The sequence below is a fragment of the Nannizzia gypsea genome, genomic scaffold (genome assembly GCF_000150975.2).
Source record: "Nannizzia gypsea CBS 118893 supercont1.1 genomic scaffold, whole genome shotgun sequence".
Classification (NCBI taxonomy): Eukaryota; Fungi; Ascomycota; class Eurotiomycetes; order Onygenales; family Arthrodermataceae; genus Nannizzia; species Nannizzia gypsea.
Window position 1 is genome coordinate 1,360,949 of NW_003345201.1, and position 23,149 is coordinate 1,384,097.

General features: G+C 45.5%; 10 protein-coding genes across 10 annotated transcripts; 3 read left to right on the top strand and 7 right to left on the bottom strand.

The window, feature by feature from the left end:
- Window positions 1–222: 222 nt before the first annotated feature.
- Window positions 223–1,403, top strand: MGYG_00497 (DNA topoisomerase 3; the record flags this gene model as incomplete). Its single annotated transcript, XM_003176360.1, has 4 exons — window positions 223–267; window positions 334–470; window positions 556–1,310; window positions 1,360–1,403. The coding sequence occupies 4 exons, from the start codon at window positions 223–225 to the stop codon at window positions 1,401–1,403; spliced, it is 981 nt and encodes a 326-aa protein (XP_003176408.1).
- Window positions 1,404–1,655: 252 nt separating this feature from the next.
- Window positions 1,656–4,655, bottom strand: MGYG_00498 (hypothetical protein; the record flags this gene model as incomplete). Its single annotated transcript, XM_003176361.1, has 1 exon — window positions 1,656–4,655. One exon carries the CDS (start codon window positions 4,653–4,655, stop codon window positions 1,656–1,658), a length of 3,000 nt encoding a protein of 999 aa, XP_003176409.1.
- Window positions 4,656–6,069: 1,414 nt separating this feature from the next.
- On the bottom strand, window positions 6,070–6,796 carry MGYG_00499 (hypothetical protein; the record flags this gene model as incomplete). Its single annotated transcript, XM_003176362.1, has 4 exons — window positions 6,070–6,236; window positions 6,302–6,605; window positions 6,656–6,689; window positions 6,753–6,796. The coding sequence occupies 4 exons, from the start codon at window positions 6,794–6,796 to the stop codon at window positions 6,070–6,072; spliced, it is 549 nt and encodes a 182-aa protein (XP_003176410.1).
- A 343-nt stretch (window positions 6,797–7,139) lies between these two features.
- Window positions 7,140–9,908, top strand: MGYG_00500 (Ku80; the record flags this gene model as incomplete). Its single annotated transcript, XM_003176363.1, has 11 exons — window positions 7,140–7,268; window positions 7,327–7,386; window positions 7,432–7,505; window positions 7,557–7,624; window positions 7,691–7,859; window positions 7,913–7,973; window positions 8,022–8,561; window positions 8,629–9,014; window positions 9,074–9,285; window positions 9,379–9,845; window positions 9,897–9,908. The coding sequence occupies 11 exons, from the start codon at window positions 7,140–7,142 to the stop codon at window positions 9,906–9,908; spliced, it is 2,178 nt and encodes a 725-aa protein (XP_003176411.1).
- A 292-nt stretch (window positions 9,909–10,200) lies between these two features.
- Window positions 10,201–11,379, bottom strand: MGYG_00501 (V-SNARE; the record flags this gene model as incomplete). Its single annotated transcript, XM_003176364.1, has 2 exons — window positions 10,201–10,252; window positions 10,334–11,379. 2 exons carry the CDS (start codon window positions 11,377–11,379, stop codon window positions 10,201–10,203), a joined length of 1,098 nt encoding a protein of 365 aa, XP_003176412.1.
- A 479-nt stretch (window positions 11,380–11,858) lies between these two features.
- Window positions 11,859–13,367, bottom strand: MGYG_00502 (hypothetical protein; the record flags this gene model as incomplete). The annotated part of the gene is made up of 2 exons (XM_003176365.1): window positions 11,859–12,945; window positions 13,120–13,367. The coding sequence occupies 2 exons, from the start codon at window positions 13,365–13,367 to the stop codon at window positions 11,859–11,861; spliced, it is 1,335 nt and encodes a 444-aa protein (XP_003176413.1).
- Window positions 13,368–13,665: 298 nt separating this feature from the next.
- Window positions 13,666–15,416, bottom strand: MGYG_00503 (aspartyl-tRNA synthetase; the record flags this gene model as incomplete). Its single annotated transcript, XM_003176366.1, has 2 exons — window positions 13,666–14,343; window positions 14,403–15,416. The coding sequence occupies 2 exons, from the start codon at window positions 15,414–15,416 to the stop codon at window positions 13,666–13,668; spliced, it is 1,692 nt and encodes a 563-aa protein (XP_003176414.1).
- Window positions 15,417–15,866: 450 nt separating this feature from the next.
- Window positions 15,867–17,224, bottom strand: MGYG_00504 (aspartyl-tRNA synthetase; the record flags this gene model as incomplete). Its single annotated transcript, XM_003176367.1, has 3 exons — window positions 15,867–16,659; window positions 16,716–17,018; window positions 17,079–17,224. The coding sequence occupies 3 exons, from the start codon at window positions 17,222–17,224 to the stop codon at window positions 15,867–15,869; spliced, it is 1,242 nt and encodes a 413-aa protein (XP_003176415.1).
- A 410-nt stretch (window positions 17,225–17,634) lies between these two features.
- Window positions 17,635–19,004, top strand: MGYG_00505 (F-box domain-containing protein; the record flags this gene model as incomplete). The annotated part of the gene is made up of 2 exons (XM_003176368.1): window positions 17,635–18,029; window positions 18,200–19,004. The coding sequence occupies 2 exons, from the start codon at window positions 17,635–17,637 to the stop codon at window positions 19,002–19,004; spliced, it is 1,200 nt and encodes a 399-aa protein (XP_003176416.1).
- Window positions 19,005–19,372: 368 nt separating this feature from the next.
- Window positions 19,373–22,528, bottom strand: MGYG_00506 (coatomer subunit gamma-2; the record flags this gene model as incomplete). Its single annotated transcript, XM_003176369.1, has 6 exons — window positions 19,373–19,605; window positions 19,674–20,498; window positions 20,563–20,907; window positions 20,974–21,937; window positions 22,026–22,336; window positions 22,453–22,528. The coding sequence occupies 6 exons, from the start codon at window positions 22,526–22,528 to the stop codon at window positions 19,373–19,375; spliced, it is 2,754 nt and encodes a 917-aa protein (XP_003176417.1).
- Between the last annotated feature and the right edge of the window lie 621 nt (window positions 22,529–23,149).

The following is a 23,149-nucleotide window of genomic DNA, read 5'->3' on the forward strand; positions in this document are numbered from 1 at the left end:
AATTTCAAGCCAGAGACGTTCTGGTCCATCAAAGTTTCACATACTCGTGATGGTCTTACAGTGAACTTCAACTGGCAACGTGTCCATCTTTTTGATCGAGCTACAGTGATAATCCTCTTTGAGCGATGTCTAGCAGCCAAAAAAGCCACGGTAACAAAAGTTAACAAGAAACCGACCAGCAAATGGAGACCACTTCCTTTAACTACGGTTGACCTTCAAATGATGGGCAGCAAATACTTGAGAATTGACAGTCAAGCAATTATGAAGGTATACTCTGCAATCAAGGAAACTGACTAAGACTCTTCTAACCTATTTGCTTTAATGATACCTAAGGCTGCCGAAACTCTTTATACAAAGGGTTTTATTAGTTATCCTCGTACCGAAACCGACCAGTTCGATAATGAGATTGACTTAAAAAAACTTGTCGAAAAACAATATCCAAGCGAAGCATGGGGTGAATATGCAAGAGGGTTAGTATTTTCGCCGTTATCATTGCAGAAATCCATTCTAAATTTTTGCGCGCTGTTGCGGAGTTTGTCATTACAGACTTATTAGTGGTGGCTTCAAACAACCTCGCCGGGGTCGAAACAACGATAAAGCACATCCTCCGATTCATCCAGTGGCCTTTGTCTCTCCAACAGTGCTTAATGCAAATGAGAAAAAGGTATATGAGTTTGTAACCCGAAGATTTTTAGCATGCTGCTCCGAAGATGCAAAAGGCGAAGCAACGGACATTGAGATCAAATATGGAGATGAACAATTCCATACTCGCGGCCTCGTCGTATCAGAACGAAATTATCTGGACGTCTATGTATATGACAAATGGGAGAGCAGCCAGCCACTACCAACTTTCGTCCTGAATGAATCATTTGAACCGAAGGAAGCAAATATCACAGAGGGGAAAACGGTTGCTCCCGGATATCTTACCGAGCCGGAGCTCATTGGGCTTATGGATGCGAACGGAATTGGCACCGACGCTACCATGGCTGAGCACATATCAAAAATCAAGGCGAGAGAGTATGTTGCAACTCGGCCTCGCGGGGGTGGTAGAGGTTCGGGAAGCAGAGTGGATGAATTTATCCCTACAAAGCTTGGCGTTGCTCTTGTCGAGGGATATGATAATGTGGTTGCTGCCTTGCCTGATTGTCCTAGCCTCACGAAACCGTTTCTTCGCAAAGAAATGGAACTGCGAATGAGGGATATATGTTCTGGGACCAAGACGAAAGTGGAGGTAGTGAGACAGAATGTCGAAATGTACAGCGAAGTATTCATGCATACGCAGCAGCGAATTGGGTTACTCAAAGAGGCCTGTAGGAAGTATGTCTTTGACTCTGAAAATTAACACAATCTTCGCCATAGCTCTACGCGCTCCCGAACTCACTTCCAAAACGTATAATACGTAAATCTAGTCCACACGAATGGATAATGCTGTCGGGATTTATCAGCCCCTGCTGCGATTGAATGCACACATAACTAGTTAGCTGACTATTGTAGAGTTTACATGATACTAGGTGTCTAATATCTACTTGCAAAGGTGAAACCAAGCAATGATTATATCTATCCTTTAGAAAAAGGCAAGTAAAATTGAAATCAGGATTGTTGCTTAAGTATTTCTATATTTCGGTGTTTTCATATTCTATAACCTATAAACAAAATCATAGTTCCATTGAATCCCCCGCCCTGGTTATAGCTGGATCCTCAGTGGACTTGTTGGTAACTACGTCAGCAGAAAGGTCTGGGGTACTACTGCCATTATCGTCCGAGACAGATATAGAAACTATGTCCCCTTTTTCCTTCTCCGATGACTGCCCCTGATGTGAGGAAGTTTGGGCTGGAGACTGAGAATAATCTTCACTTTTACTGGATTCCTCCTTCGCTGTCGTTGCTTCGGCTTCTAGCTTTTCGTTTTCCGCAAATTTTGACTGAGACAAACTAGCCCTTGAAGCCAGACTTCTATCCCCATCGCTTTTTGGGCGCTCCCCGAATGATTCCGCCATAGGATTCATCTTTCCTCTTGCTTTGGATGCTTCTGAAGATCCTGGTTCGGGATAAGATTTTCTGAACTTATCCCTGCTGTCCTGGTAATTTGGATCATGTCGACCGATATTCTTGCCTTTGTTTATTTCTTTCAATTTTTCAGTACCCTTAGACACGCTAGGCTCAGCATTGGAGCTGGTAGACTTGTCATCTTCCTTGTACCTTGGATCAAACCGACTGATATTTTTATCACCTCGGTCTTGTGTACTGGACAACGACGGTGAGTTGATCTTTCTCCCCACAGACAAATCAATGTGGACGGGTGGCTTGGATTCGCCAGGAACAGGCTTTGGGTTAATAGGTGCACTAAGAGGCATTATGGTCCCAGAAAGCCCTAGCTTTTCTAGACATCGGCGAATATCTTTGTAGTTAATAGCGTTTCCCTCGCGTAAACTTTCAATATGCTGCTCATTGTCAGTTATTCTTTCAACTGCTAGATTCAGGTTATTTTGAGTGCCGTAGGCGTAATTCTCAACCTCAGAAAGATTCTTCTTTAGGCGCTGCAGGTCAATTAGCTTATTTCCTTCTAGTTGAAGGACATTCAGGCACCTAAGTACATCCCCCTTATGAGCATAACGATCCTCAAAATTTTTCTCAATCTGAGTGGTGTTTAGTCGAATACTTTCGGTAAGCTTATCAAAGATTTCCGAGTGTCGTTGAGGGAGCTCATCAGAGATCAAGGCAGTGATGTGATCTTTGATTTCAACGATTTCTGATCTGAGTTCCACACAATTTTTGCCCAGATCTCTCAGTTTAACAACATGCTCCTCCTTCATAGCACTGGCCGGGTCCTTCTGGTGAGTGGATTCCCATTGGTTTACCCGGCCTTCGAGATCTTTAACATCAGTAAAAAGAGACTTGTGTTCAAACTTTGTAGCAGTTTCATCTTCCATTCTTTTGAACAACGTATCAACAAGTTCAACTTTGGTATTCAGCAACTCCAACTGTGTTAGAATGGGGTTTAGATTGTTTTCAGTTAGTGCATTGCATTCCAATCCTTGAAGCCTAGTTTCAACATTGGTGCCCCATTGGGTGAGCTGCTCGCGTTCAACTGTCCATGGCTTCGATTGTATTTCATCCACCGCCTTATCTAGGCGGTCAGATACTTCTTTCAAAGACCTAGTACTGGCTTCTTGTAGAGCTTCTAGAGAATCTCGTAAATGCTGTAAATCCTGGCTCTTCGTCCCGTTCCTCTCCTCAACATTCCTCAATGATGATTCGAATTTAGCCATCTCTTTTTTGACTAAATCAATACAGATATCTCTTGCAGAACCTTCTTTCATTTCGTTCATTCTTGAAAATGTCTGCCGTGAAATGTTGCCATTCAATTCGTCTTTTAAGACGTCGGTTGTCCGCCTCAGTTCCGCTACCTGCTTTTGAAGCGCATCAAATTCGAACTCATGGTCTTTGGATCTAGCTGTTTTGGTCGAGGCTAAAGCCAGAAGCTTACGTTCGGCTTTTTCGGATTCTCTCTTTAGCTCATGGATGGCATCCATAATTCGCGATATTTGACTTGCAATCTTTTCCGAGTTCTCTCTTGAGGAGGAAGTATAGTGCTCAATGTCGGAAATCCGATTTTGGAGAGGAGAAAACTGCAACTCAAGTTCTTCGAGTACGATATTTCTAATCGAGGCTGCGTCTTTCAATATCCTGGCATGCGAATTAGACCTAGTATCCTTTTGCAATTCCTTAATTGTGCTCATAACAACATTCATGTTCTCTGAAAAGTGTTCTGAGTGTGTTTCCGAGTCACTTTTCAACGAAATAAGATCTTGTCTCATCGCTGTTAGTTGCTGTTGAAGAGATTCAAACTCAGACCTTCCAGGCTGGCTGACTGGCAGCACCTGAATTCGCCCTGGGAACTTCTCAGGATCGCCAATCTGTGAGCTTCGCTCAGAACCACGCCTCGAAACTTGGCGCTGGCCTTCTGTCAGGGCAGCAGTGGGAGCGATCAAAAGGCCTTCGACCTTGGCTTCTACCAAATGTAAACGGGCATTGTGGGCAAGGAGTTCATCGTGTATTTCCTTCATCTTATCGGCCGGAATCTCCTTAGTTACTTCAAGCTTTTCACGTACGTCGAATCTTCGGGCGGACCTAGCCAGCCAGAAGTTGACAAAGACGAAGATGGCAGCCAATGTGTACATATTAGGATTGCGTCTGACTTCCTTCTTCGCAAAGCGATAGAATGTGAACCCAAACCAATTGTTATAATCTAGATGAATTGGGTGGAGCTCTGGATCTATGATGTTGGTCACCATCGCTTGCAACGTGGGTGTTGGAGTACAATCTGTAACTCTAGAGATCAGACGCTCCGCGTTTGCAGAGATGTGTTCCTCAAGTTTGTGATCCCATTTATTAAGGAAGACTTGGAGCTGGTCTTTGAGTAAAGGGGTGATAGTATGTAGAGACTCATTTGAAGGCGCAGTTGGATTTGAATCCGGCCACAAAACATTTCGGAACACAGATACTGCAGAATTTGTCGTAGCTGTTAGCTGGATAGTTCCGGCAACTCTCGCGGGTAATGGGAAATGTGGGTTAATCGTTGTTAACGGGATGGGATGCCAAAAGCCGTATATGGTGAAAATGATAAAGAGCCCAAAGAAAATAGCGGGTTCCATTGTCGAGGTTCACTCTCTGATCAAACTGTAATTTGGCACTTATGTATGATAGCTAGATGTAGACCTGGCGCAACCTGCAGGTCAACAAGTGGAATTGACGCACTTGTGACTAAACTAGGTACGATGATTTTGCAGTAGAAGAAAGTGTATCCCAGTAGCCTGTCATAGTGCGGAAGGTGGAAAGGTGGCAAGTAAGAGAATCTTATAGCGTTGAGGGTCTCCAACAGTACAAGAAGATCGATATTCATTCTGCCTAGAGATAGCCCTGTCACACTGCTGAAAGAGGGTTCGGTCAGCGCAGAGGTTCCTCGATAAAAAAAGAAGGATAATAGAGTAGACAGTGTAAATAAAGAAGAAGCATGAAAACAAACAAAAGGGTATACTAGGCATTGTTCATGCACTGTCTATTAGATTCCAACTGCTTCCATGGGTGGATGAATGCCATCCTAAACAGAAAAGTTTGTCAGGCCATCAAAGGGAATTCAATAAAGGGCGGAAGTGAGGCCTGAGTGGCTGTCCTGGTGGTCCTAAGACCAAGCACGGGCTATTATTTGACATAGCCTTTGGCCTTTGTGTCCAACAAACAAGGATGGATCATCAAGGATATCAAAGCAGAATAAGCCATCGTAAAATGGCTTAGGCAGCCTCACGAGTACAGCATCGGCTATCTGCCTTCTTGGCCAGAGATTCCCATTGAGGTCGCCCGTAACATCCGTGTCGTCTTTGTCCACGGCCTAGAAAATGGAAGTTGCCTTTGACGCGTTGTATTAGAAGCTATCAAGACAATAACGTTAGAGAGTGACATTCTATGTAAATAAATGTTGAACTAAAAAGCAACGCTACTTAGTTAGCAACAGCAGAATGAGGTACAGTAGGTAGGTAGGTACTTCTGACAATAAATAAAGTACTGAAGGCTGTTTGCATGAAATATGTTGCATAATAACACTTGTATTTATTCTCATGCCTTTGGCAGAAGTTGTTGATTTTGAGAAAAAGTGAAACTTTAGAGTTAAAGGTCGAGATACTCAAACACGTGACACTCCTCGATCCATGAACAGCGTCATTGTCTAGGTACCTAGTAGTTACGGCTCAAGACAGTTGGATGTTTGGATTGCCGTATTGCCGAGCGAATAAAGATAAAGAATCTGTTTCTCTGTTTTGGACCTTGATAATTAGCGGGGATATTGTTTACTAGCAATAATGAGCCCCTTTATTCGCTGCTCTTATTTACTCTGTTGATTAATTGTGTGTGGTAAGCCAATAACTAATGAAATCCAAAAGGCCCTTTTAGTGTAGAATCCAGCAAATAGATACCGGATGCTCTGGTGATACATAAAGATATATATAAAGGAATTGGGTGGGGATAGCAAGTCGAGGAATATATAATAGCAGCAGTGATGGCCTCGTTAAGGTTCTAGTTGAGGCGTTCAGCAAGGACTGTACCGTAGTAAACGGTCGCAACTAGTGCGGCTAAGTTAATCACAGCAGACATCTGGTGAAGTCGTCCAAATGTTTTGTTTAGTTTCATCATCTCTTTCGAGTGAGGACCGGCGTCGGTATATTTCTTCCCGTCGATTGATTCTAGGTGATGAGTTAGCAGCCATTTCAGAGGAGCTAAACAGAAGGTTTTGTAGTCAGATGCCAACCTTGTTCCTTTCTCTGGCGCATTACTTTTGCAGTCGCTGGCTGGATAATCAACAAGTTGGTGATCCCGCCCAAAAACGTGGTAACGATGGGAACAAGGGTATTCCATCGGTTGCTCTCAGAGAAGACACCGGAAAATCCTGAGGCTCCAAAGCGCCCAGCGACCTTTTCACCGGGGTAGGTCAAAGCAAGTACAAGTGGCACCGCAGTCTGCAGGCCAAAGTAAACTGGGAAAATGGACGACTGGAGGGTCGAGAACTGTGGCCTGGGAAGCGATTTAAATGCAATTATGCCACTGACAAATGTCTACAGCTTGTATTAGTACGGTGGTGTATATAATTATCGAGGAGCCGCACCTGGTAGGACTGAAATCCTAGCAAGGAGCCATAGCTGCATCACAGGTTAGCATAGATCCAGTAGATAGCTGGAGGTATGGATTGTCGCCATGCACACCTCAGAATATGGGCCGGAGCCAGCATAGAAGATCGTTCAGGCATGGTTATTTTTCCTCCTAGGCTCAATCTTGGGCTTCCTATCACTGATTGAATCGAATTGAAGTGTTGTTCTTGTTTTGTACTTGAATGAGCTCTGAAAAGTTGGCGATGGAAGTAGCGATGACGTCGTTTGGCCAAGGAAAGCTTCCTCATGTGACTTCGTGTTTGGATTAGTGTTTGCTTAATGCTTGGCGTGTTTGTCTAGCGCGTCTGCCTAGCTTACTAAGCGCTTGTTGACGTCGAGGCCTCTTGTAGTATAGAAACTTGTCCACCTCCATCAGCTTTACCAAAGAGCGGAAGTTCTGGGCCGCTAGATATTGTGGCTATTTCACACAATTCTATCAAGATGGCAGATAAGGAGGCCACTGTTTATATTGTGGACGTCGGGAGGTCCATGGGGGAGAAGAACGGCGGAAGGGAATGCTCGGATCTTGACTGGGCAATGCTCTACGTTTGGGATAAGATCACCACTACGGTATGGGGTAGAAAGCGCATTTCTCCCTAGTAGATAACTGCTAAACATATGCATGCAGGTTGCTACGGGTAGGAAGACAGCAACGATTGGTGTTGTCGGCCTAAGAACAGATGGTAAAGTGTTCACTCCCTTCGTCCTGGATGGGGTCTAATTCTTTATAGAGACTTCAAATGACGTTTGGACTAAATCTAAAGATGAAGCTTACGAGCATATATCAATCTTCAAAGAAATTGGGCAGTATGTTTTCGTGGTTCTTACGTATCAGATGGATCTAACTTGTTTCCCTAGAGCACTCATGCCTGACCTCAGAGAGCTTCGAAGCTTGATAAAAACAAGCAGTACAGATAACGGAGATGGTATGAGATACACATCATTACATTTGTTTTATTGCAAAAGTCTTGTTAACCGGAATACTTTTTTAGCAATCTCCTCGATAGCATTGGCAGTTGATATAATCGTAAAATACTGCAAGAAACTGAAATACAAGAGAAAAATTGTTCTTGTTACCAATGGCAAGGGGCGAATGGACCCCGATGGCATGAATCGCATTGCAGGGAAGATAAACGAAGAGGGTATCGAACTTGTTATTCTGTATGTTAACCCGATTATGACCTGGACTGCAGTTTATATCTAACACCATCTAGCGGAGTGGACTTTGATGACCCTGAATTTGGCATTAAAGAAGAAGACAAGGATGCGGTTAAGGTAATTTTCTTTGAATATTTTATTTCCTTTCTGTGCTGACTCCTTCAGGCTGAGAATGAGTCTTCTCTTCAAAAACTATGTGATACTTGTGATGGTGTTTACGGTACTCTGGAACAAGCGATATCTGAACTTGATACACCGCGTGTTAAAGTCGTGCGAGGAATCCCTAGTTTTAAAGGGAATTTTAAACTTGGGGACCCGGAAAATTATGATTCTGCACTAACAATCCAGGTGGAAAGGTACTACCGGACATACGCAGCCCGGCCACCACCTGCTAGTTCATTTGTACTATCCGGTGCACCCCCTGAAGTTCAAGAAACTGGAGACTCCTCAGCAACTTTGAATAACGCGAGTACTGAGGCTGAAAAGAGCACTTCAAATGAACTAACAGTTGTCAGAAATGCGCGATCTTACCAAGTTGCTGATTCAGGGGTAGTAGGTGGCAAGAGAGATGTGGAACGTGATGCGCTTGCAAAGGGATACGAATATGGCCGGACGGCTGTCCATATCACTGAATCGGACGAAAACATAACGAAACTTGAAACAAAAGCTGCCTTGGAGATAATTGGGTTTATACCTACTCAAAACGTTTTACTTTGCCCCCAAACACACCCTAATAATATGCAAGTATTTTTCACTGACAATATTCCAATAGTACGACCGATACATGAACATGTCGAATTCCAACGTAATTGTCGCCCAGAGAACCAATAATAAAGCTATTATGGCTCTCTCTTCTATCATCCGTGCGCTTTTCGAACTCGAAAGCTATGCTGTGGGCCGACTGGTTTCAAAAGATGGCAAATCCCCTACCTTAATTCTGTTGGCACCTTCAATTGACCCGGATTATGAGTGTTTGCTTGAGGTTCAGCTACCTTTTGCAGAAGATGTTCGCTGTTACCGCTTCCCACCCCTCGACAGAGTTACTACCGTATCCGGAAAGGTAGTGAAGGAGCATCGAAACCTGCCAAACGAAAGTCTCCTAGCAGTCATGGAAAAATATGTGGAAAGCATGGAGCTTGTCGGGTCTAATGACGAAAGGTAAGGAAACGTCAAATTAACGGCTCTTGAAGGGGAAATATTTACTAAAATCGGAGCAGTGATCAAGCAGAATCCTTTGCTCTTGAGGATTGCTACTCTCCACTTTTACATAGAATTGACCAGGCAATTCGGTGGCGTGCTATCCATCCTACCAAGTTGCTCCCAGAAGTTCCAGAAGTTCTCCAGAAATTATCCCGTCAGCCTGAAGAGCTGAAGGAGAAAAGCAAGCCGGTATTGGAACAACTGATCAAAGCATCGGATGTTAAGAAAGGTAATTTAAAAATTCAGTATTCCAAGGAGAACGATGCAGTGACATCTGACCCCACCCCATGTTGCTATTTTTTCCTACTGACAGCTATTATAGTTCCACCAAAGATGAAAGGCCGCAAACGAAATAGGGATGCTGATAAGCCTCTTTCCGGTCTTGACGTGGATGCTCTTTTACAAGGCGAAAAGCGCCAAAAAATTTCCCCTGAGAATGCAATACCCGAATTCAAACAAGCTCTTGCAAACACGGATGATATCAATACCGTCAAGGACTCCGTAAAACAGATGTGTGCGATTGTTGAGAACCAAATAAAGCATAGCTTGGGTGATGCCAACTATGACAGAGCGGTTGAATACCTGGGAACCATGAGGGATGAGCTGATTTCCTTCGAAGAACCAGAATTGTATAATGACTTTGTCCGTGAACTAAAAAGAAAGTTACTGGACGATAAATTAGGCGAAGATAGGAGAGAGCTCTGGTGGCTTATTCGGAAAAACAGGATTGGACTCATCGATGACAAGCTAGTAGAAATTTCCAAGGTTACGGAACAAGAAGCGAAAGAGGTATGTCCCCCTCACATATGTATGCTGTCACAAACCAATAAACTGACGTAGTTGGCTGAATAGTTTATATCTGCGAAATCAAAATAGATGGGCTTCCTGTCAAATAAGAAGTTACTAGGCACCTAGCTATTGATGGTTATGTAGACTCCAAGAACGTGAACGAGACAGAAATTTGATTGTTTGGACACAGTAGAATTACGTAAAATCAAAAAGCTTCAGTCTATATTATACGAAACGCTTGCAATAAATACAACGAATCCCAATGCTTCATTAAAAACCGCCTGAAAGAAGGGTATTATAACAAACAACACATGAACTAAGTAATAGGAATTTATCGAGAGGGGCCTGGTGCTTATTAAGAGATCTTCTTTGCTCTTTTCTGCGCAATATCGATTTTACTCTTCAGCCTAAAAAGAATATTGTTAGTATCAAGGAATGCGCCTTTCATTTGCAGTACCAAAAGCAAATGGGCTAGGGGTAATACTAACTTTCCAGCATCTTCATCAACCACATTCAGGAGCTCAAGCTGAAGCTCAAGTTCATTGTTGATAGCAATTCCAAGCTCCTTCTGCCGTGCAATAATCTTCCTAATTTCTTCCACCCCAACATCCTGCTCACCTATTATTTGTTTCTGTAGTTGTAGAACGCCCTCATTATCCAACTCTCTCGTGCGATTAGTCTCTTTCCCAAGAACCCGTCCGCCCTTAACTGCAGCTTTTCTAGTCCCTGTAACTGCGTCAATACCCAAAAGGGCCTGTTTATCTGGAATAGAAGCCACAGCTGAGTCTAACTTGTTTTTAGCAGCCATGGAATTCAGGAGATCCTCTAGTGCATCTTTTTCTTTTCTGGCACTAGTAAGCAAGTCCTTACGCCGGCGAAGTTCTCCTTCTCCCAGTTTCGAGCCACTCCAAGCAGAGTTTCCAGATATATTCTTCAAGCCTTCTTCCAAGGCTCCCAATAAAGTACCGGTTCTCACAAGGCTGCTTTTTGCTGATGCAGAGCATTCATGCTGTTTCTGAGGCGTTGAAGCTTGGTCTCGTCGGGTTAAATGCAGCCTTGCATCGTGTAAATGTGTCTTAACATCTCGATGGCAGTCTAGCCAGGTTGTGGGATCCGTAATCGGGGCTCCTGCTGCACCAGGTCCAGCAATAGCTGAGTGTAAGTTGGAAGCCCGTGTGGACGCATTATTGGGGGGAAGATTTAAAAACGATCGCCACGCTGTAGAGTTACGCCATCGAGAGTCTTCTGAACTGTTGATAGCTTGTATATATTCTTCTAAACCCTTGCGGCGCTCCTCTCGAAATGTTGCGTTCGATATAGTGCCCGAAAACCAGGATTTCTTAGGCAACGGTGCCGGAGGAGGTTTCTCGACCTGACTGATAAGTGACTCATGGAGTTTGAGGAAATCAGAGTATCGCTTTTCCACTGTCTGTGATCGGAGAGGTAGGCGGATAGAAATGTTGTATATGGTGTAAGGTTTTGGAGTATCAGAAATGGTTGTTGAAGGGATGGAGATTTCGGGGCTTGAAGCCATGGTAGATCTGCCCTATATCATGGAAAGTAGCTAAATATTGCAGTCAACGCTTGATACAAGCTCAGGCTGGCCCCTAAATAATAGAGTACTGAGCCCTGGAAACCACACCGTCTATGTGTAGTTGTGAGTTGTTAGTTCTCTCGGCTTAAAAAAGAAAACTTATGACGTCTGGTTAACTAAAGACATGTTCACGTGACGCATTGAGCGACAGGGGATAATTTGATAGTGACTATGAAGATTTGGCAGGGAAATAAGCTAAATCGACAGGCAACAGCTAAAACCTTGGGACTGATGCGATCACACGTTTAGCATACGGTGTATGAAGCCGCCTATGACCACGCTGTGCACTCCGTAGTGTTAGACATATTAATATGGCCCTCTGTCGGAGGAGGTGCTAGCTATTAGCAGCCATTATCACAAGGTAGGGCGTGAACATGATCCATCTAGATACATCAGCCCTCTAGCATGAATACCAAGCTCTAATATCGCTCCTCGCCCTCTTCCCATATATCACGAAATTCAAGAAGGTCTCTCTGACCATAGAACTCTCCAACAATGGTCAATATCATGTCAAGCATCGCACGAGCGTTGTATTTCCACTCGTTTTCGAGCAACTGATGGTGTCCCTTGTTGCCGTCCACTGCATCGGCAGTTAAAGCAGCAGCCTGCTCTATCTCAGAAACCTCTGCACAGCTACTGGAAAGCATCCCTTGTAGCCTTTTCTTTGCAAGCTCCAGAGCCTCGGCTTGGTCCCCATCGCCATCTGGCATACCCTTGGCTTCATCTCTGATGAGACCATCCTCTTGTTCTTGAACGTTATCTCCTTCGGCTTCCTCCTGCATATCTTCTACTTCGTCTCCATCGTCCCAGTCCGAACAATGCCTATCGGATTTGTGGTCACCCTCCACTCCACATGTAACCTGCGGTTCCTTCTCGCGGATTTTAATTAGGATCTTTCCCGCTCGCTTTCCCAAGTCTCTCAGTTCGCCAACTTCTTCACTGCTCAACTCGCCCACCTCCCTACACCTTCCCAGGAGGCCCCATGCCCAAGCAGCAATCCTCATGGTCCATGAGCAGTTTGGACTTTTGGCAGCTTCAGACAACGATCTCGTCACAATTCGTAAAACACGTAAAACACTGTCGAGATCCATACAAGCTAGTTGTACCATTTGAGGTTCCACAGTCTTCACAAGCGTTGTCCATTCTGTTCGAGCTCGAGGATTATCCGCAGGCAAAGATATAGGGTGGAAAGTATCGAGGGCGGCGATAAGTTTGGCTGGAGGGACGCATTTTAAGGTGGAGCGTAGGAGAAGAAATCGATGTCGGAGGAGGTTGTAATACCGTTCCTGAGGGTCTTCAGGTTCCGGATCGCCTACTATAGCAGGGCTTTCCAGCGCTGTGTTTGATACAGCTGCGCATACACCATCCGAATATATCCATTTTTGTTCCGTTTCTTGGGGCTTTCCGATGGAGGACACGTTTATCGGGCGGCTGCCGTCTGTCTTCATTTGGGGGCTAAGCTTCTCCTTCGCAACGAAGAACACAGGGAGGTTCCTGGCTTCCGATCTAGATAATAGGCAAAAGACGTTAGAACCAAGCCGCCCAGTCATAACAATCAGTATCCTCACCTTCGCTAAGTATGAAGGGGGGCATAAGAAAAGTATATGAAGCTTCGATAGAATTAACGGAAATAGAACTGCATGGATAGGCGAGGGGAAGCACATAGGAGTCGAAACTAACCTAACCATCCGCAGATACTCAATGCCATCATCTGCCGGGCCATAAAAGAGCTCTCCACTCTGTGGCCCATCGTCTAAACCCGGAAATGCATGTCTTTGACCGAACACCGGGTCACTTCGTGGCTGCTGATATTGCGGCCTTGAAGGTGACTCGTCTTCGCTGACTTCGTCTTCGATGGTGATAGCTGGACGTATTCGCTTTGTAGACGGAGAGCCATCTGAAGGAGATAGTTTGCGTTTCTCAGTCATGTCTCAGGTAGTAACTTGATTTCGTCCAACTCACCCTTATCCGTGTTCAGTTCATGGTGAGTGTGATTCGATTCAGTTGGTGTCAAAATGAAAAGGTGGTTTGTTACTCTGGGGTCAAGTTAGAAATAACTACTTGAATTTATTTAAGAGCTTTAGGCGCTAGCCAGAGCCGCATAAAGCTTATGGAAAGGTAGCTATACAGTATTGACTTCATAAATATATTTTTAGTTTTCTCTATGTCATTCTTCATAATATAAACAGGGTACCCGTGAGCATAATAGCCAGGTCTATGCTGCGTCTAAGGTCGCAATCTCTGGGGATCTCTAGGGAACAAGGTTGCCAGACGAATGTTGGGTAGGCCTAAGAAAAATTGGACGATACGGTTCAATCCCAATCCACCACCAGCGTGAGGAGCGCAGCCCTGTCTGAAGCCGTTGATATAATCCTCAAATCCTTCTTGGTTGGGCTCGACGCCTCTTGCTACCATGGCTTCTTCCAGCTCTTTCGCGTCATTAATTCGCTGAGCTCCAGACATGATCTCCTCTCCTCTCATGAAAAAGTCGTAAGAGTTTGAGAATGTGGGGTCGTCAGGACAAGACTTGGTGTAGAAAGGCCGGACAGCACTTGGGAACTTGTCTACAACATAGAAGTCGGTGTCGTACTTTTCACGGATGATTTTTCCAAGTTGCTTCTCCATAGCAGTGGTAAAGTCGTTCTCGAACCGCTCCTGCTCAGAGACATCCATACCTGCTTCCTTCAAGAAACCCAAGGCCTCCATGTATTTAAGTCTAAGTGCTTTTCCATGCTTTGGCAACTTGAACTCTCCAGCCTTGGGATATGATTTTTGAACAACAGCGATCTCGTCCTTGAACCGAGCCTTGAGCTCAGACAGAATGAAAACAAGGAGATCTTCGGCAAAATCCAAAACTTCATGGTAATGTTTTTGGAAAGTCCTTTCAAAATCGAGACCGATGAACTAAACCGTTTGTTAGTTTGAAATGGAGACGCAAATAGGCCGAGTAGATATCGCCTTACCTCAGTCAAGTGACGATGAGTGTTGCTGTCTTCAGCTCGGAAGACGGGTCCAATCTCGAATACGCTCATCATATCACCGGCAATGCACATCTGCTTTCCCAACTGAGGGCTCTGAGAGAGATATGCCTTACGCTTGAAATAAGATATCTCAAAAACGCCGCTACCTCCCTCAGTGGCAGCTCCCGTGATCTTGGACGTGAAAATCCATCTTGATCCGCTCTTCAACATATACTCCGAGAACAGCTGTGCAACACCGCTTGAAATAGCCATGATGGCCTGACTCGTTTCTGTTTGGAGATCGAGAATTCGGTTATCGAGACGAGTTTTCAGGGTGACGATAGGAGTTCCATCAGTGTCGACCAGTCCTTCTTCGGTGGACTCTGGTGGAGGTCTTTCAGCGTCCTTGACTTGCATAGGAAGCATTGGGATTGCTTCAGATACCATGTATATTTTGGTGATGTGAAGTTCCATGTTTGGTAGTGAGGCGGAGTGGACGGGAATTTCAGGCTTCTTGACCACACCAGATACCTGAACGATGGAATTGACGTTCAATTGACCGGTCCACTTAATCATCTGTCTAGACAATGGCTCCTTGAGCGCTATCACAGCCTGGATCTTCTTTCCTTGCTGTCTGAGCATGAGGAATGCAAGTTTCGCACTCTGCACGCGAGCATTGTCCACACGTGCGATAACGGTGATCTCCTTCTCATAATGGTCATCCGACAGTTTCATGAGGTTCATAACGTCCTCGACCTCTGCCGAATCCGGCATCTTTCCATATAGATGCTTCGCCGTGTCCTCGGCCTGGCTGGCTTGTGCAGCGGCTTGCTGTTGGGCCGCTCGCTGGGCTGCTTTTTCCGCCTTCGCCTTCTCCTTTGCGGCCTTCTTCAGCGCATTCTTACTAGGGCCTGCTGCTTCTCCCTCAGCCTGTGCTGCGGGCTTCTCGGCGTCTGGTTGTTTTTCTCCCTCCCCCTTGGTGTGGAGGGGTAGAGTAGATTCGGCAGGCTTATCCATCGCTCGGCTGCGGTGCGTCGGGGGTTAATTGAATATTGAGGGCTATCTAAAAAGCCTTATCCTCTAGAAATGGCCAAATGCAAGAATAACAACAAGAAGCTGGAGTTATAATCGTGTTCAAGCCGCATAAAATCCGATCCTCGACTTTCACCCCCGCGAGATGGAAAAGAGGCACGTGATGAGTCATCCCACCTTAAACCTTATATTTTGTACACAGAATTCGGTATTTTATGTATTTAACGGCTCTAATTGGCCAAACATGACGGAAGTTACTCCGGAGTGTAAATAATGCCGAGCTGTCGCTTATTCAGCTTCGGCAGAGCAAACGCGAGAAGGAAGTCAACATCAACGTCCTCCAACACTATGTAGAGTAAATAAATGTTCTATATTCTAATGAATATGTGGTGTTTCTTGCAATCTATACTCTATTTCACCTGAAAATGATCCTTTTTATACCTGTTTGTCTGAGAGGTGCCGCTTCCAATTCGACTGGGCTAGAGACCAATTGACAGCTTCTCCAACGCCGTCAACTATGGTCTTCGGAGTCCAGCTAGGAGTTCCACCTGTGTACACTCCGCTCTTTACCAGCACAGGGACCCAGTTTACATCAGTAGAGCTGATGTATGAATGGGCGCCTCTGATATCGGATTCCGGATTGTCACCAATCATATAAATCGTCTCCAATGGAACCGGACCATCGAGCTGGAAATGCCTATTCCTTAGCTCTATTAATCTTTGCTCGGCAAAATCGTAGGTCAACTTATGTGGTTTCCCAATCATGGTCTTCAGCAGTGACACGCCGGACTCAGATCCGCCGGTCATTGCAGACCAAACACCCTCAAGGGCTGCACAAAAGCCTCCCTGCCCAAGACGAGGTTGGTGGTAACCAGCTGCCCAGAGCAGGTCGGGATTGGAGAAATATAATGCTGGTTGGCCGTCTTGTTGATAGCCACGATTTGGAAGGTCAGCCCTATTGTTCTTGTCAGATACTGTGCCGACAATGCCTTCCCGTGAGAGTAGAAGATCGATAATGATCTGGATATCAAGCGCCCAATCTCTTGGGTCATTGAAGACAAGGATGGCATCAATCTTGAGACCCCTGGCTGGATCAACTGGATCTATCGAGTTGGTGAGAGGTTGCGTGATTCCTTCATAATAATTTGAAAAGGCTGAGGAAAATGGCCAGATAGACGGATGGGCCATAAAAATGTCACCGGGTGTTAGCATAGACTTAAACCCATACCTATGCAATGTTAGCCAACAGTGAGCCCGGAAGTAACTGCATGATGATAGTCATACTGCTTGGCGACGTCCCGGCACTTATCGCCGTCCCCGCCCACTACTAAAACTGTCTTATTTTCGAGCGGCTCTTGATCCTGTTTACCTCTTACGAGCTGTGTGTATGGCGTATGACTTTGAATGATCAACTCTGGGTCGAGCGATACTCCTAGCCTATCATTCAACTGCGCAATCCTTTCTCGTTCCGACATACCACCTCCGTTTGTAAGTAGAATAAATGGTATCCGTTGTTTCTGTAGGAGAGATAGGGACTGCGAAGCACCTGGGAGAGGTCTGGACGCCCGTAGTAGGACGCCATCTATACTAGCCACATGAATTAGTGCTTAGAATTCAATGAAGTCTGTAGATTGGGATCAATCTCACTCAAAAGCAAATGCAAAGTTAGGAACTTCCAAAGGAGCAGCTGCAGATGTCTTGAAGCCCCGTTCGACGTATGAGGTTGCAAATGAACGGGTGACCAGGCGAGGCCGGGGAACACCCAAGGGGAAAGGAACACGCTTGAATCGCATCTTCAGTTTCAAAAAATGGACGTAAATATACTTCTTCTCTGATCCCCCATCAATCAACCACCAGTATACGCCTGCAACATAGTCCTCCCCAAGCGTAATATACCTCTTGTCGTGATGTTGAGCTTGTTGCCGCTCGCGGTTACACAAATAAGAATAACACTTCCCGTGTCAGGGTCCAGCCACGTGACCAAACCTCGGCCCGGACAAAGTTTCAAAACGTCAGATCGATTTCAGTTGGTGACATCTTTGCTTTTTCCATCAAAGAGATAAAATACTTTGAGAAGCAAAGACGATCTTTAAAAAATGCAAAAGCAATGAGGCTTTCGTTGACCGCTGTCTCCGGACTTTGCCATAACCCTGCACCAAACATGGCCGACTATCAATAAACGCCCCATGAAGCCATCTTCGCCATGATGGCTCAGAACCCCCGGACCAAGGGGGCGTTCCTCCCTACTGAAATCGTCATCGCCATCCTTTCCTTTGCCTCGGACGAGGATACGGTGAATGAGAACTGGCAATCGACGCTGTTCTCATGCTGCTTGGTCTGCCAGCAATGGTATTCCGCCGCCATTCCGTTTCTCTATTCAAAGCCAGTCATCTCTGCGAGAAACTACGACTCTTTTGCAGGAACACTAGATGTCCGTGGCAAAGCTAGGCATAATATACAAGAACCCCTGGGCAACTTTGTTAAGCATCTTGACTTGGGGGGTCTTGCACATAGCGGTAGCAAGAGTGTCACTGCAAGGCTGCTACGAGCCTGTAAAGAAGAGCTCGAGGTCTTCGTTGCGCCTGCGTCTACCTTTTCGTGAGTACTCCTTAATATTCCATACCTTTCAGTAAATGTTGTCGTTCATCCTTGGCTTGGATGAATCGTTGAGATCTCATGCTCTTGGTGTATAATGAGACGATAAATTTTTTCCTTTATTTATTCACAATAGGCCATCTTTAATGCGCGTCTACTTATCATCGAAGTAGGGCAGTTAGTTTAACTCCTCTAAGCAAATGCTTAAACCTAAGAATAGTTGATCTATCCGTTTTGATGACGATAATCCCTTTTCGGAGTATACCGCTGGCTATACGCAATCTAAAGAATCTGGAGACCTTACGGTTTCCACCAGAGATGTCCAACAAGGGGTTGCCGAAAGTAAATGACCCTCACAACGAAAAGTCTCCTCCCTTATATCAATGGCCGCCAAAGCTGAAACGGCTACAGCTCTGGAGGGTACATGACTCCATTATCCTGGGGAACTTCATCTGGCCAGAAACAGTTACCGCCGTGACCATGGTGGAATCTAATCATTACCCATTCAACACCATCCTTCAAACGCTCTCCACTGATGGCGCCCGCCACAGACTCCAGCGTGTTAGGATATTGAGCAACCTCCAATCTGACGAAATCTCTATTCTCGCTCCACTTTGTTTTCAGATGGAGAAGCTGAAATTCTTAAGTCTGCAAGGTTGTGGGTGCGATCCCGGTTTCTATAGGAGAGTTATCACCACGTCTCCTGAACCGGCTCCCCTGGAAATACTAGAAATAAGTCCTCTGCCGCCTGAACACAAGTTGCGGGTTGAGCTGGTAAGGGACCTCAAGACGGTATTCGCAGTTGCGTTCCCACGAGTTCGGCTGTTAGGCATTGCTGCGTCGTGTATCGACTATGTGTCTGAGTGGTTTGAGCTTGAGATGGACAAGGTTCTGATGGAGAATGCCAGGAACTCGGGACACTACGACGAAGAGAAGCTCGAAAATGGTAGAATCCAGACCGGTGTCTACTATTTTTGATCATCTTCGTCGTCGAATGTGAAGATGCCAATACCCCCGGGAATCGTCTTTGAAAAGAGGGATTCAACCGTTCACACGAGTTTCGGCCAAAATACAACATCTACAAACAGCCAACGACCATGACAAAACTCAACATGAAAGCTGAAGAAACGAATAGAAAGCACTGCGAAGGAATATATTCGTTGAGCTCAAAGGAAAGGAGAACGTTATTGATGAAGTAATGGATCATATTATAAGCGACAAGAATCGAAAACCGCTTAGGTCATCTTTTGATAACAGGGAGAGAGAAAAGAAATTCCAAACAGGTCATTACCCATCTAAACACCAACGTGAATAAGACAAGGATATAAAGAAGAGGGCCGCAGGCTTTATGCAACAGAGGTTATAATTGCGGCAGCAACACCCTCTTCTTCCGCTCGGATGGTTATCTTGGTGGTGACGCCAGTCTTTGCGGAATATGCCAACCGTACTAGACCGGTGACTTTGCCTCCTGAAACAGTCTTTCCATATAGCTTGAGTGAATGTGTGGAATTGTTGAGTACGACATCGGTACCTTCCAAGGGTTGCAGGGAGAGAGCAGTAATAAGCTGCTCGGTGGCATCTAGAATTAAATATAAGTTAGTAATTTAATAGAGTGTACGATAGACATGGAAGAAAAAATCATCTTACCTGATATACCCTTCATGTTAGACAGCTGTAGGGTTTCGGTAGCTTCCTCGCCATTGGCACCAGTCTGCTCCCAGAGATGATCAAAGTTACCCGCAAAGGCTGGAATGACATAGTCGCTGCCTGTGAGCTCCAGGTCTTCGACCTGGTATTCATCTTCATAGCCAGTTTCTTCAGGCTCGCCAGTCGTCGGGTCAATTTCCTTGCTAGTAAATTTCAAGACATTGGTGAATGATGTGATGGGGTAGTCGTGTTCGCCACCGGCCTTCTTGAATGCAACGTATACTAGACCAGGCTCGTTTGGTACGAGTTTTGGAGCAGGGACAATGAAGTCCTCCTCCAGCGACTCATCTTCTTCCGAAGGAGTTGCAACAAGGGACACATCTTCCAGCACTGTATCGGGAAGGGTATTCTTAATGTCGTACTGTACAACAATGTGGTCCTTGAAGATATGTTTGATAGCAGTAACAACATATTCAGTCTCACGCTCCGTAAGTTCAACAGGCGACGAGGACTTGAGAAGAGTTCCGTATTCCTTGAGCTCGGGGATTTGTGCAAGCTCTTCGGCAAACTTCTGAGTTGTAGCTTGGGCCGCAGCGGCTCCATCGGCGGCTCCATTTTGCTTTGCTTTCGAAGGACCAGCAGTTGGGGCTTTGAGAGTTGGTGTAGCAGAGGTAAGTTTTTTGGTTCTCTCTTCGGCCAGGGCTTGTTCTTGGGACACGACTGGGATATTTGACAAATCAAATGCGGTTGCAAAGGTCTGCTTGTCAGTTGCAGTGACATACATGACAAGCTGGTGTTCGAAAGTAGACAAGGAGTACATGGTATCTGTGGGCAAAAATCAGTATTTACCACTCAAATAGCAAAAGTATAATAACCTTGGGTACCATACCATTGGCAATGAATCGCTCAGCAATTTCACTATCATCGATCAACCTGAGGTTAAGGGCGGCACGATCACGAACTTCATCATCGGTATCATCTAAACATCTTTTGAGAAGCACGATAACGCTTCGTCGTAGTTCGGGGTCTTTCTGTCCGACGCCAAACTTAGCTAGAGCAGTGACTGCAGCGGCCCGGACAGTCGAGTTCTCAAGCACAACCCGGTTATAAATATAGCGGATATATTTGGTAGGGTTGGGTGTCTTTGGGCCTTCTACACCAAGAAGATGCAATATCCTAACCGCCAGTTTCGTAAATTCACAATCTTCAATGAATTCACAAAGATGGGAAAGGGCTGTACGAATTGTTAGCGAAATGGCCTTCTAACGAAGTACATAGATAACGCAAATGGCATGCTTACCTTCTTCTTTACTTCCTGGGACGAATTTGATAAGATCAAACATGCTTTCAACAACACTCTTCTTGAATTCATAACCACCCTCATCCCTAAGGATCCCACTAATAAAAGACAGCATGCCAGCTTGCTTGCTTGGGAATTTGAGGCACAACGTCCGGATTGCCTCTACAATTGTGATCTTGAACTCGTCTGTGATATCCGACATGAAACCGGCGATCTGGCTCATGAGGCGGTCAACACTAGCCTCATTTCCGGTCTTAAGAAGGGTGGTTATTGCGAATGTAGCAATAGACCTGTTGGAGTTAGAGATCAAGGATTCGATATCTTGGTTGCAGGCGTTGACAACGTGTGGTTTGAAGGATGCGAAAGTATGCAACAGACGAATGGCAGCGAATTTGCTAGTGGTTCGAGGAGAGGACAAATAGAGCTGCAAGACGTTGACAGCCTGAGCAGCCTCGGCGTCGGTGACATCCTTCATCTCACTAATTGCCTTGGCCGCTTCGAAAATGACCATTTCATGTTTCCCTCTAAGCCAGCTCTCGAGCATCTGCATCATAGGTTTCCGTAGACTTTGATCCTCGTCGGCTAATTTCGCAGCAAGCCTCACCAGGAGAACGATTGCGGGGGGACTCTTGACGACACCGGAGCCGTACTGCTGAACCATCTTCACCATTGCCATTCTGTCATGGGCTCTCATCTGGCAAAGAAGGCCAATGGCATGATATTGTGTCATATAACTGGTCTGTGACATGGCATGGCGCTGTGTTGAGGATGTAAAGCTAAGAAGACCTCCGGACTGCTTTCCGGAAGAAGCAGCTTCCTGCGTTTCGCTCTGCCATCTGCGGACAATGTCTCTTGCAATTGGGAGAAGATGGTATGCGGATACTAAAGCGGCGGAGGAAACTGAGGGCGTCTTATCCACAATGGCAGTCTTAATAAGTCGCTCGATACCCTGAACAGTAGTGGCCTAAAATGGTGAAGAAAAAAAGAGGTAAGTATATCATAGTTAATGGAAGCAAAGATAACCTCCCGCTGCATATGAATAGATAGCGTACATCTATTATACGACACAAGCCCCTAATAGCGTTTGCACGGTATAAGACATCACTGCCAACTGAGGTGTCTTTCATAATTATAGAAGTCGACATAATGACATCCTGGGCGGTATTGGAAAGCTCCTTCAAGATTAGATACACCATCTGTCGTAGAGAAGGGTCTTTGTTCTGGAAGAGCTTCGAGATTCCAAAGAAGAGCGTCGTAGCTTCATCCGTGGGGAATCTCTCGCCGGTGAACAGTAGAACGGCGATCTTCGTTAACAGGGTCCGACATCTTCGCGGCGATATAGGGGAGGAATTGAATAATCGGGCTGTCGACAACGAGAGATTAGCTGAATTGCTGCCAATACAACATAGAGACCAGGGGGCATCTTTTATATCAGCCCCCCCAAAACGGGCAATATGGGCAAAAGCAGGGCGGACGCACCATCCTGGAAAACGGACGTCCTGTCCAGCTTCATCATCATCTGGTCTGCGTCCTCGTCCTTCTTCATGTAGCTCATGGCGATGGTATAGGGATCGACGACGTGCGAGGAAGTCGAGCGAGCGGTCGACGGGCGTCTTCGTGGACTGACGATATACTCAAGACCAGGTGTCCACAGCACTAACAATTTCCCTTTCCTGGTCAATTCGCGGCGTTGATGTGAACTCGCTGACTCAGCTTTGCGTGACCTCGTTAAATTTAGATTTCAGTTCACCCGGTGATATCTTGGCGACGCTTATTGTGCTTAGTCATTTAAGCAAATGACTCCTCACTGGCTATTTTCTATCGGAGCCCCGTGATATGCTTATATCACGTGATGAGAAACTTTGGCGAAAGGGAGGCGAAAGCGTTTCTATATAGATCTTCTGCTGTTTACGGTCCAAGAGAATCATAGTCAAGTTTGTGGAGGTTTGGTAGGCTATATAAAAGCACAATTTCCCTGAGACAGGCCCTGTCATACATGAACAGAGACGAATGAAATTGAAGCAGAACTGGCATCAATGGAGGGTTGCCAGATTCACTACTTAGATAACCGCCCACCTAATACCATTGTCAGACATCAAAATTGCCTTTGCGACGTCCTACTATCCAATAAGAATCCCTATATCTATGCCTGCTTATATTCAATTGATTTGTATAT